This window comes from Patella vulgata, chromosome 6 (genome assembly GCF_932274485.2).
Source record: "Patella vulgata chromosome 6, xgPatVulg1.2, whole genome shotgun sequence".
In the NCBI taxonomy this organism is placed as follows: Eukaryota; Metazoa; Mollusca; class Gastropoda; family Patellidae; genus Patella; species Patella vulgata.
In genome coordinates, this window is record NC_065884.2 from 24,687,281 (window position 1) to 24,707,365 (window position 20,085).

General features: G+C 32.3%; 1 protein-coding gene across 1 annotated transcript in view; it reads right to left on the reverse strand.

The window, feature by feature from the left end:
* Positions 1 to 20,085, reverse strand: part of LOC126823361 (beta-adrenergic receptor kinase 2) — a 98,964-nt gene that overhangs the window by 19,947 nt on the left and 58,932 nt on the right. Inside the window, exons 4-7 of the mRNA XM_056101823.1 lie at positions 7,172 to 7,273; positions 2,135 to 2,221; positions 802 to 863; positions 482 to 533 (exon numbers count right to left, since the gene is read on the reverse strand). Of these exons, the coding sequence (XP_055957798.1) occupies positions 482 to 533; positions 802 to 863; positions 2,135 to 2,221; positions 7,172 to 7,273 (303 nt within the window). The remainder of the gene's footprint in view (positions 1 to 481; positions 534 to 801; positions 864 to 2,134; positions 2,222 to 7,171; positions 7,274 to 20,085) is intronic.

The window sequence follows — 20,085 nt, forward strand, 5'->3', positions numbered from 1 at the left end:
AGTCAATCGGATATTAACTTTAGCCTCTAGAGCATCCACAAGATTTTTCAAAGCGTTCAAGGGCCATAATTATCAGAAATCGGTGAAAATCAATAGGCTTCTTCATCTCATGACGTTAAACACTATGTTTAATCTGATATTAACTTAAGCGTCTAGAGAGTCCACAACGACAATATACCCCCACATTTCAATGTGGGCGTATAAATAAACTAATGTCTTTTCTGGAAGTTAGAACATTTATTCTCCAAAAAGGTTTCCAGTCTTTAGTTGAATATATGAATAAAAAAAACCTTTTTAAATGTTTATTAGTAATGTGAATATGTCATAATTCAAATAAATCTATGTTTCCTTTGATTTTCAGACATAGCCAATACAATATGCCAATTATCACAAATGAGTGTTTGAGATATAGAATAGGCCAATAATTGTTAGAATATATAATTTCAAATATATACATATAAAATCGAATTATAATACTTACATTAATATTTAATTCTAAATTTTTCCATTGACAAAACCTGGTATATTTCTCACTAAAAATATAAAAAAATCAATAGTGAATTAATGGGTTCTATCCTGAAACTTGAACTAAATTACATTAGATACAAAAAAATTAAAAGCTGAGTAAAAGAGGCATTTTTGCAAAGCTCAAGGCCATTGTAATTTTTGTTCCAGATAAAACAGCAATTTGAAGAGTAGTTTATGTACAGAAGATACTAACAAATTGTACCTTCAATTCGATTATATTAAGGTTACAAGGAACTGTGCTGTAGATTTGTATAGAAAATCATAAAAACTTACCTGTCTAGGAACTGTTCAAATATATAGCCTCTTAATGTGTTACATATTTCTTCTATGTATGGCTGAAACAACATTGACAAATTAACAACAAAATCACATACTTATGAAAAACAGCTACTAGTGTATTTTAAGGTGACGTTGCGTAGCATATTCTCTCAACGTTGACAAATTAACAACACAAACACATACTTATGGAAAACAGTTACTAGTGTATCTTAAAGCAACATTTCGTAATAAAGTTGTGAGAATACTCTACGAAACGTCGCCGTAAAATACACTAGTAGCTGTTTTCCATAAGTATGTGTTTTTGTTGTTACTTCTATCCAGTTACTGAATGCCATTTAAAGATTACTAACAAATTAGTTTTAATGTCCTACTTTTCTGCACAAAGATAAAAGACTGCAAATAGAACTACTATTCACCATTGGTCATTTTCTGGAAACCATAGCAACAAAATCTGCCAAACAAATATTGAGCTATCATTGTGTAATTCTTTTGTACAAGTAGGCTTTTATGTCCTTATGTCAAATATAAATGTATATTGTAGAAAATATTGTGTTTGAAGACAAAACACTGACAAACTAATTTCAATATTCTCAACTAATAGTTTTTGTGCTGTGAAGAAGAAAGCATTTAAAATGGTAAACTGTACAAAGGAAATTTTTGTACTGATTTCATATTTTTACCGTTTGTTTTTGTCTAATCCATGTTTAACAGGATTAAGGCGGTTACAGAATTCATAAAGTTCCTGAACCTTCTGATTCAATTTTCTTTTGTTCATTAGATTAATTTTTTAAATAGTAATAAGCTGGATACATCAAAATGTTGAGCACAATAAAGTACAAATTCAAACTATGTACATCACAACTTGAGATAAATGTATTATCATTTTTTGTTCAAAACCTCAAGTTTCCATGCCAAGTTTTAAACTATCCAATATCTGTCATTTCTTAAGTCAACTACCTAATAGCTATCACATTCCAAATTTTAAATACTCTATAAATAGTTGGCACATGGAGTAAAATGTTCACATTCAACTATAGATCTTTTAGTGTTTTCACTATTACCAATATTCTGCATTTTCAAATTACTGAGGTTAATTTGTACAGAGGATATATGATCTTCAATTTATTTGTTAATTTTAATATAGAATCATTATTAATCAATGTAATTTGGATCTTTAACAGGACAGATATATATGCTTTAATTTATCCACAACCCATGCATGGGCTTCACAAGCATTTTCCCAAGATTCAAATGTTCACATTCTGTTTCTATGGACTACTATAATCTACAATATACTACGATAACTAATTTTGAAGTAATATCTTACCTCAAAAATACCAGGATCTAATGATCGTGTTTTTTGGGCTTGTGTTAGAGCCTCTTGTACATGATTTACGGCTTCTTTTGTATAGGTCTGAAATACAAAAATAAAAATTTATTGAGACATAGAATACTGGAAATAGAATGCCTAACTGAAATTAATTTGATTTGTTGTTCTGAAGATATATGTTACAGTAAGTATGCTAAACTGTATCCTTAGAAAGCAAAAGTGAGGTAAATAAAACCAGATTGTCACCAGTCTCCCGGAAGGGTTGCTGCTTAACATGATTTAATTATGCCATCTGCTGAGGTGGGTTTAAAAATGATGACGATAGGAAATTTTGTGAATATGTGCATTTCATCACTTTTTTAAGCATCGACTGGTTCCTGTAAGAGAATCATTTATCCATTAAATCATTTGCCCAGACAAATAGGTAATTCTGCTATGCTGAAATCATTTAAAATATACACAATCGGTATATCTGAAAAAACACATAAAGTTATATGTTCTGAAAGAGAGAAGCCCCAGAGTGAAGAGCAAGAAGAGATAGGATGAGGTTGAGAAATGTTGTGGAAAAAAGCTATTGAGGTATAGAAAGATGATCATTGGTGCAGATGGAAGGATACCATGAACAGACATAACGACATATATGTTATGACTGTGGATATGATAAAAAGAACAAAACAATAAAATATAACTAAAAATGATTAAATAGTAAATATAATTTACTACGACTGGTTTCCCTGAAATTAACTTTGAAATTTACCTAAACACAACAATCTATTTCAGCAAACAGATCAGATGACACTCTGTTCCATAAATGTGTGACAACCTTATATCACTCAGTGATATATAAATATTTGAACATTATATTCCTTCCTAACACCAGCTGATTAGGACAACATCCTGCTTGGAGTTACTTCTATTATGAGTTACAAGAACAAAATAAATATTTATTATCAAGTCTTTGTCCATACTAGATATGTGGGAAATGAAGTTTAAATTATTGATTAAGGTTGTGACTACATGTTGCTAAGAAATTAAGGTAGCGTATTGTATTACTCGGATGTTGAGACAATACCACATATTATTGTCAAGATAATCAAATCTTCTTAGATTAAGACTGACCAAACTTCAATGGAATATATAATTCCATCAGTCACTAAAACTAAGGGTCACCTTCATCAAGAAGATTTTCTGCCATCATCTAGCTTTAAAATTGTATATCTTTTTGACAACTGTTACTATTCATTAAGGAAAATATCAAAATTTTGAACAAATACCATTTTATTGCCCATAAAATCCATCCCCCCTACAAATATCGTCAAAAATCCTGACATCACTACTGATAGTATTGAAGATATTTTAAACAGATTGCAGCCTGCCGTCCCATTCTCTTGCAGTTGGTGATGGACACATACTGTATTCCTGTAAGACCAAACTATAAAGATCAAAATACTGATTACAAGCCATTTGTTGATTAACAGAATAGACAAATATCAATATAACCAATGTTTCACATCATGTAACTTTAACCACCAAATGATTTATATTTCTCTTGATGCAGACAGTAAAGCATAAACTTGGTTAATCAAAGTAAGATTTTATCACCAACTCTCCTACTTCTCACTTTCACCTTTATAACATAGGTTTGACTGAAAATCTGTAAATAACTTGTACTTCAACAAAAATAGTTGTATGATCCTATCACACTCCACCATATATACATACTCATATAAATTAATGTACAATCTGGTGATCGAGATATACTGGTAAGATCTATAACTGCTATCTGAAAACCTTTGTACATTTATCACATGAAAAAATCTGTCACCAATTGTGACTATCCAAAAAGGATTGAGATGACAATTGACAGCATATAGGAATATGTTGAAAAAACAAAGTCTTTAAAAGTTCATAACCTAGAAAATAATTAGGCGTAACATAATTTACACAACAAAGATGGACTGGTAATTTGGTATCCAGTCCAGACCTGGTACAATTCTGCTATATTTTTATGTCAAACAGTCCTCAGTCCGGACTAACACTAGTACACAAATGTGAGATCGTCTTTATCTAGGATCCATCAAAAATTTGTTTGTGTAAATTGACACTGAACCAGTACATATATGTATCAACCTAACTAAGTTTTCAATGAAGAGATCAACACATTAAGCTGAGAACAGTTTGGTCACAAATTTATTATGCCAGATCATAACCCAGTACAGTATGTGTTACCCAAATGAAAGCTTACAGGTATGATCTGTATAATGATAAATCCAAAAAGTATTAAGAAGGAAAGCAAAGCAAGTACTGTACTGCACTTTTTCTCTTTTAGCATGACATTGGGGTAATTGGAAGCACCATCCAGCTTCTTTGTTAATATAACACCACATATAGACACTTACTATCAACTCTTTGATGGTAGTGTTGAAACTGTTGTTATGCTAACTTTTGAAAAGAGGACAAATAATGATTTCTGTCTAGAAGAACATATCTATCATAGTGGTTTTATTCCTGTTCTCCTGAATCTCGTCAACTTGTAGAAGTCATCTGACTTTCTAGACAAGAAGGTGACAAACCAACTATTTTATGGCAATGACTTTATACCATTGGGATCAATAAATGAATGTGGAACAAAAAAAAAATATTCTCATCTAAAATGGTTTATTAATAAATAATATTACTTTATAACAAGCCAACAGTGAAGCTTATGTTCCCCGCTGATTTCCCAAAATAAATAGATGACACATATTAATTAATTGCACATTTATCATTTTCAAAAGTATCGAGCAATCAAACTGATTATCTATATTTAGCCTAAGCATAAAATGTCACAATCAAACTCAGTCAAGGTTTTGAAGTACCTGGTAGTGAAACTATACAATAAGTTTCATCACTCTCCATCAGTTATCTTGTCCCAAAGCATCGACCTATGAAATTGCTTAGCTCTACTTAGCTTTAGTGGGAAATGTTAATCATTGAACTCAGTCAAGCCATTCATCCAATGAACATCTACATCAAATTAAAACATTATGCCTCAATTAAAAGCAGAGTTGTTATGTTCCAAAGTCTTGAACAATCAAATTGCTTATTGCTACTTAGCCTAAGCAGGAAAGCCGAGTTTCATTGCTCTCACCCAATTAGAACCAAAGTTATCGTGTTCCCAAGTCTCAACCAATTGAATTGCTTATCTCTGCTAAGCCTCAATGGAAAATGTGCTTGATCGAACTCTCTGTCAAGGCATTCACCTAATAGATGCCTACACCAAGTTTGAATATTCTACCTCAATTAGAAGGAGAGTTATTATGTTCCAATCAGATTGAAGTCTCCACTTTACCTAAGCAGAAAATTTGTTTCAACACTACAACTCAATTAGAATCAAAGTTGTATAGCTCCAAAGTCTGAACAAATGAAATTGCTTATCGCTCTGCTTTAGCTGTACTGAAAATGCTCATTATCGATCTTAGTCAAAGTATTGATGTGACGAAACTATACACTAAGTTTAATCACTCTCACCTAATAAGAACCAAAGTTATCATGCCCCAAAGCATCAACCAATCAAATTGCTTATCTCTGCTTACCCTTAGCAGAAAATATTCAATTTTGAACTCCATCACGGCATTCGTCGAATTAACACCTACACCAAGTTTGAACATCCTACATCAATTAGGAGAGTTATTTGGTTCCAAAGTCTTGACCAATACAATTGCTTATCACTCTGCTTTACCTATGCCGAAAATGTTAATTATCGAACTTAGTCAAGGTACTGATGTAATGAAACTCTCACTCGCACTTAATTAGAACTAAAGTTATCATATCCCAAAGCAGCAATCAATCAAATTGCTTATCTCTGCTTAGCCTAAGCAGAAAATGCTCATCTTTGACCTCCATCAAGGCATTCACCTAATAAACACCTACATCAAATTTGAACATTCTACCTCAATTAGGAGAGTTATTGTGTCCCCTTTTAATAGTCCCCTGCTTTCTTTGAAAGGCAGGGGACAAAATAATGCTGATTGTGTTAAATTATACTCTTCAAAAAAAGTAGGGGATATTGAAATGCGCATACCTATGCACATACCTATGATAAATAGTCATGGATGGACACTTGACATGCTTTGACTACTTTGAGAGTATGTTCACAGATGAAGAACTTATCGCTCCAACAGAACCGCTGAGGTGCATGTGCAACACGCAATAGCGCCATACACGTGGGAGCGGTCCATTGTCAAATTTGACACGTCAAAAAAGGGTTGATGAAAACTGCCGCTTGCTGGTTTATCCTATCCATGTTTGCTTTCCTATCAGTTCTTGCATAAGAATCGGACATGGCACGGCAAGAGGAGTGGGTCAGATTGCCCTGAAATTGTGATTGGATGGTTGATTAGGAGCATACCACGACGAATTACTGAATGTCTGAAGATTGGAGGAGCAATTACACATTATTAAGACAAAAATCAAAAACGTCCATTTTCACTTTTGACAGTGTATCTCTTGGCGAGTGAAATAGGGCCGTCAGATAAGTCGCCCATATGAACTGGTTATGTTCATGTGTAGGCAATTGGTCCATTTTCACTTTTGACAGTGTATCTCTTGGCGAGTGAAATAGGGCCGTCAGATAAGTCGCCCATATGAACTGGTTATGTTCACGTGTAGGCAATTGGCCTGTTATTAACATACACTGGTTACCTCTAATAAAAACAGCAGTGCATTTCTGCAGTTTTGTATTGTTTCTGAATATCCCCTACTTTCTTTGAAGAGTATAGATAGCATTATCTGTTGAGAAATTGTATTAAGAGGTCAGGATATTCCATACTTATTTCTTCTGCATATTATGAAGTTTCATCAGCTGATTTTTAGGTTAATATTTACATTCAAGAGAAAGTGCAAGAGTAACAAAGTTTGCAAGCTAAAATATTGATATTTAAAAATAAAACCACAGCAAATATGGAATACTTGTATGCATGCAAAGGAAATGCTGTTAGCAAAATTAACGTTATTGATGGATATCAGGGAGAATATTATAAGACAAAAACTTACATGTGATTGAGACAGTAATTCCTTCATTATGTTTTGATCATATATCTCCTTCCCTGTCTTTATTCTTTCTTCATCTGTTTCTAACTTTTCAAATTTTTTAATCTGGAAAGACAAAAAATATATAATACATCAGTTCAGCTATTAGACACAACACTAAAAACTTCTATTACATTTTATTAATTACACTGCTGGTAACATTAAATGGTAATACATGTATTTGGTGACAGACATACATGTGTGTAAGTTAAAGACACCTTCTATCGGATTAAAATCAGTTTTCACTTTCATTTCATTTGATTTTTTTTGGGGGGTATACTGGTACGCCTTTGACATCTAACATATGTTCATAACATAAAATGGATCTATGGTGGCTCAGTGAGATAGGCGCTGGTTTGCAAACCAGGAGGTCCAATGTTCAATTTTGTTGTTGGCCAAGAAACAGTAACTGTATTTTCCAGTGTAGATGGATGTAAGAAGACCTTGTGTAAAATAGAATGGTCTTGTTTATAATGCTGGTGGAAGTCAATGAAACACATTACACAAGACCATCCAAACTTTCCAAATACATGTTCAGTTCATGTAAAGAAAATGTCACTTCCCGAAAAATAGAGCTATGATTTTGACTGTTTTCAGAGTTAAGCCAAAGATATCAGGCAGCTAGTGAGTAATAAAATAGCACAATAGAATGAATATAATGTGCAGTGTCATCCAGCAGCAAATAGCTGTGATCAGGTCTACATTTACGTATGGTGGTTGGTATTATACGAGAATCAATGATTTTATGTTATATCGCTAGAGGTTTTATACATAATAACATAGAAACAAATGATATAATTAACTAATAATCCTTTGTAATCACCTGCCTTACAGCATTGTATAGTATGTAATCAATTGATACTCTTGTAATTATCAATGATATATTTGCAAACCTAAAACCCCACATGCACACACACTTTTTTGGTAAGAGCAGTCTATCACCTTTCAATGCAAAAAAGATTGATGTCTTTGTTCAATTGCATGCTTTAGAATTGCATGTCGCTGACTGCTTGACATCAAAACAGTTCATTTAAGGATCCAAACTATGAAATATAGTTGTTGAAATACATGACATCAAATTCGATTGTGCATTTTGAGAAATATCTATTTTGAACACAAGTGACAAAACACTATTGACATTTTAAACATGGATATCACCTGCGCATGCACACAGGTTTCATTTGTTTGTATGGGTTTTTACAGTATAATAATATTATTGAAGGAATCAGATACTGAATATGACATCACATTCTTGATGTTTTAATCCAATTTAGTACACAGAAAGAAATAGGCATGTTAATCAAATTATGATTACCATATTAATTCCATATTACTAATCATCATACAGTCGTCATTTGAGAAATAACAAAGCAAGAACCATATTAGTCTCTTTCATCATTAGCCTATTCACTAGAAAGCATTTCAGCCTATGGGCACGATCTCATCAGAGAAGCCTGCATGATATTACACTTTGGCAAGTTCACTTAGCTAGCGCCTTTGAATTTTCTCTTGACATTAGGATTTAGTGTTGGTACATTGTCCATTGTTAAGTTATATCTCTGTGTTTTTGTTGTGCAAGTTATTTTAAACTCAAATGTTTGACATTCATTACAATAATCTGTGAATTGAAGCTTTAGTTTTTGTCTCGTATTTGCAATTTGTTTTTAATCACAAGCTCTTGTTGTGCAAGTTATTCTAAACTCAATTGTTTGACTTTCATTAAAATAACCTGTGTATTGAAATTAGTTTTTGTAATTTGTTTTTAATCACAAGCTCTATTTAATACTTGGTAGCTTATTTGAAAATTGATAATTAAGAACGGCACCTTGTTCGGGATGATTTTATCATGAAACTGAATAGGAACATATATAAATTTTCAATTCATCATATCTTTGTAAATACTAAATGGCAATGAACAATTTTGGAGTGATATATTCCTTTAAGAGATCCAACGGTCACAATATTATAGTTTGCAAGCAATTCAAAGTCCCTAAATTCAACTGTATTGCTGTCTCGGTTCAACTTCAAAATGATATGATGTTTTTAAATTCAGTCAGTTAAACGTCAATGATGGAACGTATGTAAAAATATATATTAAAGATAGGCTGCCAGGCAGTGAAACATACACCCACAGCAGCTAAGTCATCTGGGCAGTCGACAAGTGTTGTCACATATTCTTTCTTTTGTCAGTAATGAAATGAAATGGGGTTTCACATCCTACTATTCTGCTCCGAACTGGGCTAATGAAGATGGGCATACGCCATGCAGTGTGCTATGAGGGAAATTTTGCCCGGACAGCGGCACTACGGCCTACTCTTATATCGAATTCCAACTGTCAAGGGATCTTCTACGTGCACGTCAATGTGTACACAGGACCTCTGTTTTTCGCCCCAACTGAACGACTAGACAGCTGTCCTTGTCAGGCCCTCCATCCTGCATCACTGACAAGAGGAAACCATGCCGGAAAATCTGAATGTACTTTCTCGGCCAATGCAGGGATCAAACATCCGACCTCCAGGCTAGCGAGCCAGCGTCTTATGCACTTAGCCACCATGACCCCTGATTACGAGTACTAACCCATGAAGTAATTATCAGAAAACATTAGAATTTGTTTCGATTGTTTGTCTCATGACTTTAAATAATTTATATTAACTTTAGCCTCTACAGTGAATGAATGAGCGTCCATAAGATATTTTAAAGTGATCAAGGGCCATAACTCTGGCAGTAATTATCGGAAATTGTTGAAAATCAATATGCTTCTTCTTCTTATGACCTTAAACACTGTGTATAAATGTAAAGTCAATCGGATATTAACTTTAGCCTCTATAGTGTCAAAAAGATATTTCAAAGAGATCAAGAGCCACAGCTCTGGCAGAAACTATCAGAAATCGTTGAAAATTTATAGACTTCTTTGGCTCATGACACTAAACTCTGTGTATAAATTTAAAGTCAATTGGATATTAGAGCGTCCACAATATTTTTCTGGTAGTAATTATAGGAAATCACCGAAAATCAATAGGATTCTTTGGCTCATGACCTTTAACACTGTGTATAAATTTAAAGTCAATCGGATATTAACTTTAGCCGCTAGAGCGTCCACCATTGTTTGGGAACCTTGGACCGATGGATAGGGGCAACGACAATATATGACCACATTTGAAAGTGGGCGTATAAAAATAGGTCATTTTCGTTTGTTATTTACGAAATATAATATTTCATACAATGCCCTCCATACACAAATTTCATAATTAGGAACATTTGGCCAATAAAACATGTTGGAAATCTATTTAAAGCTGCAATTTCATATTTTTAAGTTATATTTTTAAAATTTATTAAAATAAAGCCTTAAAATAGATGGTATCTATAAACAGTCCTACCTATTTAAAGAATAATCCTATTAATCCTATAATTCACTATTGCCAGTTGAGAAATTGGCAAAAATATCATTTTCAACTTTAAATTCAAACGTTTGAAGATTATTCCATGGGGGGGAATAGAAAAACAAGGGAGGTAATTGTGTTATTATTTCCGGGGTCAAAGGATTTTTAAGAGGGAGAATAATACCTATAATCGTATAATAGTGAGTTGATAACCTATTGAGCAAAAGACGTAGAAATAATTATGTTTTGACTTTCTTAGAAAATATGAAATTATCGCTTTAAAGAGCAAATTTCAAGATCAATTCCTCTTTTATTAAATATTATAACCATATTGCAAGAAATGCTAGCACTGGGTACATTACTTATTGTTAATCATGGGCATCAAGTCTGGAATTTTGTTTCTGCATATATTTAACTGAGCGATACACAAGATTTCTGATATCTTATTCCCTCAAACCACAAGATTACCTCAAACTGTTATGTCTTAAATATGCCAAAAAGATTGAATATGTCAGTTTTAATAATTAATAATATACTCATACAACATGTATCAATACAACCAATGTAAAATGTAACAGTGTTAAGTTCATATATTTATATCTCCTACAAACTGTAATCTTTGTTTTAAGAAACACAGAGATGTATTAATCTATCGAAATAAATATCTCCATAAATAACATATGAATCTATATTTTATAAAAAAAATACCCTAGTCACCATCTCCCTCGTACAGACAGACAATACAGTTTTCTTTTAACATTTAGAACATCAATAATCATTTTAACCATAGACAAGCTAGACAATTCCTATTTTCTTTTCTTCAATAATTTGTCTGTAATGGCATTTAAAGACAACCTTATCCCATTAAAATTGGATCAATTGTGACCACCCATATAGTCATTCTGTTTTCATTTCAATAGTATAAATAATAGATGAAAACTCTTGTTGATGGGAATAGTGTTGCTAAGGTTCTCACTGCCCAGGGGCAAAAACACTTTATGCATTTTTAAGACTGAAAAAGGCAATAAAATGAAACAAACTTCACATTTGTTACAAATAAATGTTACAGCACTTATACACTTGTATTTTACTAAATTTTGTTCAACTGCCAGTTCAATAAAAGAAGGAATAAAAAGCCATGCAAATATGTCCACACAGAAGTTATGTCTAGAAAGAAAGATAGCTATAGCAGCTTATCCGAAAGAAAACTTGAATATTGCCCAAAATTAATACCGAAATGCCTTCAATAAATCTCTATCTTGTTCACAAGCTTTTTCTCATACACAATATATCTCAGAAACTGAAAGTCCTAGTAGAATGATGAAAATAAACGGAATTAATTATCTCTAATTCCAATGCTTTACATCAAATCTGGAAACCAATAGGGTTCATCCTCTCACAGTTTTACTGCTTGACACCAAACATGAAAAAAAACTATTAAAAACTGTAGCCTCTATCACATTTGCAATGTTTCAGAAAAAGAGTTAATTCCAGAATGGAATGCCACAGGAGGCTTTATATTGATAGGGTTCCATATCGATAAGGTTCATCCTCTCATGTCCACAATCTTCACACCAATATAATAAAAGAAAATTATTAACAAAAAAAGGGAAGGCATAACCTGGCATAACTTTACTGTTAATTAACAGGTATTATAGACTAGCGTCTAGAGACAAATTTGACCCATAGCAGGCATACATTATGCTATGATTATGAATTTGTTTATGATTATGATTATTTGTTACATAAAGGACAGACAATGGTTGTTTTTGGCAATATAAGATCATACTATGACACAAAAAGAAATTCATAACATTAATATTATTTCTGAAAGGCATATTGTATCTAAAATGGGTGAAAATACCAGCTCTTGCAAATACGACACATGGGTCAAAAACTCAAAACACATAATATATGCATAAATTTGAATTCTACCTTCAAATTTCTTTAAAGGAGAAATTCCATAGTGTACAGCAGCTAAATCGTCTGGAGGGTCGACAAGGGTTGTTGTGATAAAGTGCTCTAAACCTTTCGTCAAATTTAAAGATCATTTAGGTGCATAGAACTTACTGACCCCAGTTGAATTCAATAGGATTCTTCATTTCACTAATTCAAATGATGCATATAAATTTCGTACAGATCAGATGATAACTCTTATCATTCCAATGTTCACAAGGTTAAGCAAAGTTAAACAATGACAATAACTCTAAACTTAATTATAGGAAATTACTGAAATTCAATTTCATACAGATCGGATGATAAATTTTATTGTTAGAGCGTACACAAAGTTAAAAAAATTGTAACACGGGCCAAAGTCGTCTTTGTTTCCCTAATTTAAATGATGCATATAACTTTCATACAGATCGGATGATAACTTTTGTCGTTAGAGCGTTCATAAGGCTCAACAAATGAAACAAGGAAAATAATTGAAATACATAGGCTTCTTCAACTCACTGATGTAAACAACATATATCAATTTAAAAACAATCAAATGATAAATGTAATCTGTAGAGTGTTCACAAGAAATTGTGGACAACGGCCAGAAGGACGTGCAAAAAAAGGGGGGGTGACGGCAATATATAACCATATTTCCATGTTAGCATATAACAACTGGTTACTTCCGGTAGAGGCAGCCAGAACCCTTCATTCTAGCCCTAGGGTCACATGTAAATATCTACAGCTCCGCGTTAAACAAATATCAAAAGCTCTGTGATCAGTAACTAAAACTCTGTCTTAAGTTTCTAAAGAAAGGCAATGTCCAGCCATCCCCTTGTGCCTGGATATGATAACACTTTTGTTTCCTTTTATGTCGTCAAAATTTCCCACCAAAATTAAAACCAGAATATAATAAAGATCAAATTATGATTTGATTGCCAAAATACCAGAATATCACAGAATTTAATATTCCCATTGTATGAATATCCTCAACATTTTAGACATCAAGACGACAGTTTTCTTTTAAATTCTGTTCGTGATTCTAGTCTAGATTATATCTTTATACTCCTATCCCTGAATACGATCTATGTATCTTGACAGACTTCATATTACTGTCCCTATAGGATTCTTGTGAAATTGTTTGGTAGGATGGGTCTCCGTACTTCTATGCTAGTGACCAAGTCTCTGTGATTAATGCCACGTCTAAAAATCAATATTTTGTACTGGTATTGCTTGCCGCTGCTGGTAGCACCTCTCTGTTAGTCTTTTAACAGTGATCTTTAAACAAATGGCACACATAACCATTAGAATTCCTCATACTGGCTGTGGCATGGCTTAATGATAACACTTGTGGATTTTGGAATGGCTATTGAACTGTCTGAAATTTGCGTGATTTGCGTTGATTTTGTAGTCGTTATACTGTGGTCTAAACATGATGAGACATCAAGTTAGAGAACGTGGGGGTGGTTATAACATTACTTAAGAGGAAACTGCTTAAGAATCCAAGGTCAAGAGATGATTGAAAAAGTACCACTGTTCATCTGCATCATTAACAATCAATGCAATCAAAATAAAAGTATTATATTTTCTATTGTTAAATATGCATGACCAAGTGGAATTTTGCCAGGCCTTATATATTTTGCACTATTTTCAGGTCAGTTGGAGGGATCAGGCTGCTTGTCGACGAGGTTATTTCCCTATGGAACAGGAATTAAAAGTTAAGAGTTAGTGTCACCTAACCATACCCCCATGGGAATTGTAACTCGGTATATACAGGTGTCACTAACTTATTCTAATTTGAAAGTATTAGACTGTAGTCAGGGGAAATCTAGTTCAAACAAACATCATAAAAGCATACTCAAATAAAATAAATTCCCTCAATTCTTGTTTTTGTGTGGCCATGAACGATCATTTTATTTCCAGAACGGTACTACAATTTTGTACCCTTTATTTTACATCTTAGATACCTGTAGTTTACAATAAACATTTTTCAATTTGCTGTACAAAACAGATTCTAATCCACAAATATCTAATACCTTGCATGTTTTTTGTTCTAAATATTTATCATGTAATGGTATTGTGAAATAATGGGAACAAATTTCACAAGACATATATAGTTAATACTACCAATTGCTCAATACTTTCCATAGCAACAAAATATGATGCAAAGTACACATTATCTACTTTTGAAATTCAATTTTTTTTATTCTTTCAATATTTATGTTTCCATTATTTGAAATTAAAACCAACATTGATGAATATTGCCTTTAGGATATTAAAAATGAAGTAGTGATATGTCCTCCCTGACATTATTTTGTCAAGATATGTGTCTAAGTTACAACAATACATAAAGGTACTATAAGCTTTATACTGTTTTTATATACCCACATTGAAATGTGGTCATACATTGTTGTCACCTCATCCGTCCATCCATAGGTCTGTCCATCCCATGCTCTATGGACTCAAGTTAATATCCGATTGAATTGAAATTTATACAATTTATAACTATCATATATCTTTCGTACTAGATACATAATATATAATAAATTATATAATTATTGAATTTTGACCTTTCACTAGTCATCATTATGTAATATTTGAAAACAAAAAAAAATAATTGAAATTATTTTATAGTTAAAATCACAAGTCTGTGTGTTAATTTTGATTGGGTTATACTCGCACAAACCTTATACTTGCCGAAACTCACACAAAGTCAGGTTTGCATATATTTGACAAACTGCAATACAGATACACTATATTACATTAAGTTTCAAAAGATCCATGAAGATTATGATGGGTTCATGAGCACACAAAATATTTTCTATGCTATTATATCATCAAAGGCTAGGACTTAAATCAGATGTGTTCCCACTGTGATTTCTAGGGTATTACATGTTTTCTTTAATTCCGGGAAAAAAAACCCCTATAAAACCAAAACATCAAAATGACTGTCAAAATTTATTTATTTACCAATAACTGGTGCCAATATTGCCTGGAATTTGACAATAAAATCAAGACAGAAAGGAAATGAGGATTCCACAATAAAATATAGTTACATGATTAATGAAAGTGTTGATAATGAAAATGTGATTGAATATTCCTCTCGAACTGGTCTCATCTTTACAGAGGAATAATACTATGTACAAATCACAAATTTATGTATCTATAGAAGAACATTATATACTTTCCATTGATATTCATACTTTACAAATTTTGGTGAAGCAAATATGTAAGCAGAGTAGATAACTATTGAAGGAACGCATATTCTAATGTTATTAATATGACAGAGTCACAGAGTACTGGCAGAGTAACTATCATGGAATAGCTAGAGATGTTATTAGATAACTTATCACCTGCAGGTACACGCTAATTATTAAATTATCATGGTGGAGACAAATTATATTTTATACGTACTAGTGTACAATTTGAAAGTGGTCCTGCTTCTTTTAGATTGTTGTTGCATTTCTTAATACAGTGCTAAAAGTTTTCAAACTCAACAGCCAAGTAGGGAACTTGAAATTGATAGTAAGTAGCTTCCTATGGATAAATATAAATGACATTATCTACTTTATATTAAACTCAACATATCTATATTAGGGGTTTCTTTATTTAAATCTGACTGGATATCACAAGAAAGATCAGTAGGTTTACAAGATCAGACCACTGGGACCCTTTAACAATTCATTGTGACAGATATCACACAGTTATCATCTTCCCTTATTTCCTCTTCATAATCACAATTCTGAAGAATTAAGACATTTTTATTTCAAACTCTGTCAGTGTGACACAATATTAATTTATTTTATATCTGTCTAAATCTATGGTTCTATGAAGCTCTAATCCATCATAAGACAGCCTTGGATTTGTTTGATGGACTTTTATCATACTATTTATGTCATGAAATTATTGCTATTAAAAGGTTGCATTAATTTCTTAACATATATATGTATCATCGGGTAACCCAACAAACAACCTTTTAATTTTTACTTCATTGTTTCTGTTTAATTTCAGAACAGTCCAAGTACAGCATTACCGATTAGCAATGATATCAAAGCACAATAATTTCAAGTCCTATAGTTAATTATTTATTCATGGTTTAATGGTAAAATAAATTTATAAATGAGACAGATTGCTTACCAATTTCCTATATACACAATATAACTACTTACTGAATCTAATTTTATTACCTTAAAGTATCAGTTTTATTAAGCTGGGATTTCAGTTCAAAGCAATTAAGCTTATAATTCAATTTTGCAATTATATACATTTCATTTTTGTGGAGATTTTTTAAAATGTTCATATGCCATAGCAATATTTACTGATGCTGTTACCAAGTTTTTCTATTTTATGTGGAAAAATTGTCGACTCAAAAGATTTCCCAAGCGTCTAATTCAATTAGTGGATAAACATGAAGATTGAATCAATAGTTTGGAGGTGAAATTGGTCGTCTTTTAGTGGTATGTTAGAGAGGTTTACTGGTAGACAATTTATAGCGTTGATATATGCAGCAATGTCAGACTAACTTTATGCAATATGTTTCCCTACTATACACACAGACCGTATGATTGATTTCTGTTGATGTCTTCGCCACCCCTCTTCTTCTTCCATACAAACATGCCAATAATCTTCAATCAATCTTTATCTAACAGTCATTTTATTAATTGCAAAGAGAGACAACAATGCATATGGGTATAGATGAACAAACAATCTATCAATGCTTGGCTCTTTCACCCAAAATGTTTAGGGGTTCAGTTCCTGGTTTACAAAAAAAACCATCAACACATATTTGGCTAATAGTGTCCGTGTCAAAGAAACTTGAAGATCTGGATCAATCTGGCGCCTCGTTCATATAAAGTTAAATTTCTTAACTATACGGACAATCAACAGTTGTTACCATCATGGGCCTTCCATTGTTAAAAGTCATCAATTATAACAGGTTTTAAATTTTCATGATTATGAACCCAGAAATGAAAAGATAAAACATGTGCTAGATATAATGATCTTTTGTTTCACAAAATCAAGTGAATGAATACATTTAAGTAGTGGTCAAGCCCCTCTTTATATATATGTTAATGAGTTCAAATGATAGATATGTAAATGATAAAAAAATAGAAGTTTTTGGAAGCATATAGGAATTATTCATACAATTCAAGAAAATGTAAAACTTCAATCTCTAGAGGTTACTAGCTCAGTTACATAATGTTTTACTGGTGATCAGACAACCACAGATAATGATATGAGAATGCAACCAGTTACACAAAAAGAGCAACAACACCAAACTCATGATGTGTGTTCATCTTAGCAAAATCAACAAAAGATTGATCGATTCTACCAAAGTTTGATATCTTTGAAGAGGTAGTTATCTTAATGTAACCATGGTTCAACAGTAAACTATAGTTCCACATTACAATCGGAATAGAATCATCCGGCTTCTAGTTTTGAAATCCATTCAAAACAGTTACTCCAGTAAGCTGTAAGCAATAAGAGGATTTTTTACTCTTTTTAGAACACCTGTTACCACTTCTCAAGTTAACGTAGCTAAAAATATTCAATATCTTTGTTTTTATGTACAATGTTGGGATGACAATTTAGAACATCAACCTCACTACCCCTTTCAAGATACAATTTTGATGGATCAGCAACATCCCAAAGATTGAATTTTGCTGCATCAATGTGTACATGACACATTAGATTTATTTCCCCATCAAAATAACCAGATACTGTTCCTAATCAACAGTCAAAGGCAGACTTGAAAACACAGATAGAACTCGGAATCAAACAATGACATCTAATTCAATCATTGGAATATTTTATCATTTGGCTCGGTAGCTCTTAGAATGTTTATCCTTTTTCAATTTCCAATCTGAGAAAAGATGATTCACTACACTGTAAACATATGGGGGTTGAATGGCTGAATGGTTAGCGTGCACGCGCTGTATCATAAAGTCTGTCATTGAGTCGACTGGTGTGGTTTCAAATCCCCGGTTGTACGTGAAAAGGAGATGGGTCGCCTGTCCAACCTTGTGGGTTTTCTCCGGGTCCTCCGGTCTCCTCCCACTGCTAAAGACCCCTATGCGCAAGCGAATTATTGAAATAAAATTAAATAGGCCTTTTCGTCTCATGACCTTAAAAACTGTGTATAAATTTAAAGTCAATCGGATATTGGCGTATAAAAAGAAACCAGATCACATAAAATTTCACAATAACTACTTTTTTAATTACCATTCAATTCTATTTATTGTTTTTATTAGTAATTGAGAGAAATACTGAACATTATCATAGTTACACTTTAATATAAACACTTTGTAGTCCACACCTAAGCAAAACACATAATTGTAAGGACCTGGATTTGTCAAGTTGAACCATATCAAACATTTTATATTTTTGCTTTCTAAGCTTGTACTCAGGATCTCTGTATTTACTTCCATTCAAATTGATCCCAAAAATCTTCCAAGATTCAAACTACAGGTTAGCCGTTTAATCAAAAAGCCTCAAATACTATTAAAGTTAAAATTGTAGCCAATATCAATGCTATTCAGATCAAATGAACTTCAAATTGGAACCTCAGATCATTTATAAAAAACTTACATCCAATACTATTTTTTTTAGTAAAATATGGTGTCACAGGATCAGGCCAATTTAATATTTAGTCATGATAAATAAGAAAACCACTTGTGTCTTGTTAAATGTGTCTTGTTTAAAAAAGTTAAATTCTGGAACTCTTAAAGATTTGAGAAGAGTAACCAACCATTTCTGCTTTTAAATTATTATATTTACCTCCAGGAAAATTTAAATATGTGTTTCGAAACACACAACTTCAAATAGGTTTAGCCTAAATTATTTAATCATATATATTTTGACTGAAGTCAAATCAGTGGGAACTTACTGCATATCAAAATATAGAATTTGAAATTATACTTGATTTATAATTAAATTTACTAAAATATATTTATGTATGCTAGTAAAACACCCACACAGATTTTACTGAAGCTGTCAGCTATTTATGGCTTTAATGGATAGATGTCAATTTTCAAAGCAGATTTAATATGAAGTTAGTTATTAAACGCAGCTAGACAAACAATAGCTTTGATAGAAGTTACTGGTAATTTATCTATTGTGCAGCCATGTGTTTCAATGCAACTTTCAGATTGATTGAATATGAAAATAACCTTTACATAGCTTGAAGCACTATCTATATTAACATGTTAGACCGAAAAATTGGAACTCAGTTTAACACTTTCTTCAACCCAAAACCTCTGAATGTTAAATGCTCATCCCCATGTTGGGAACCTGTGGGAAAATTATTGATCAATGTTCATAGATTTTCTTACACATCAACCAAAGCCATCTAGATAAAATTTACTTGTAGATGCATTTAACATGCAGAACAGTCTGAATAATAAATATACTTCCAAAATGAAGTTCTACGTCAGTCTTAAAATGATCTTTATAAATTACGTATAACTATATATATATCAGAATCGGTCAAATTTATTTACTGTCGTCGGCACAATGCTACAGATCCGAATTTGGCTTGGACAGCAGCATTTTCTGCACATTCAT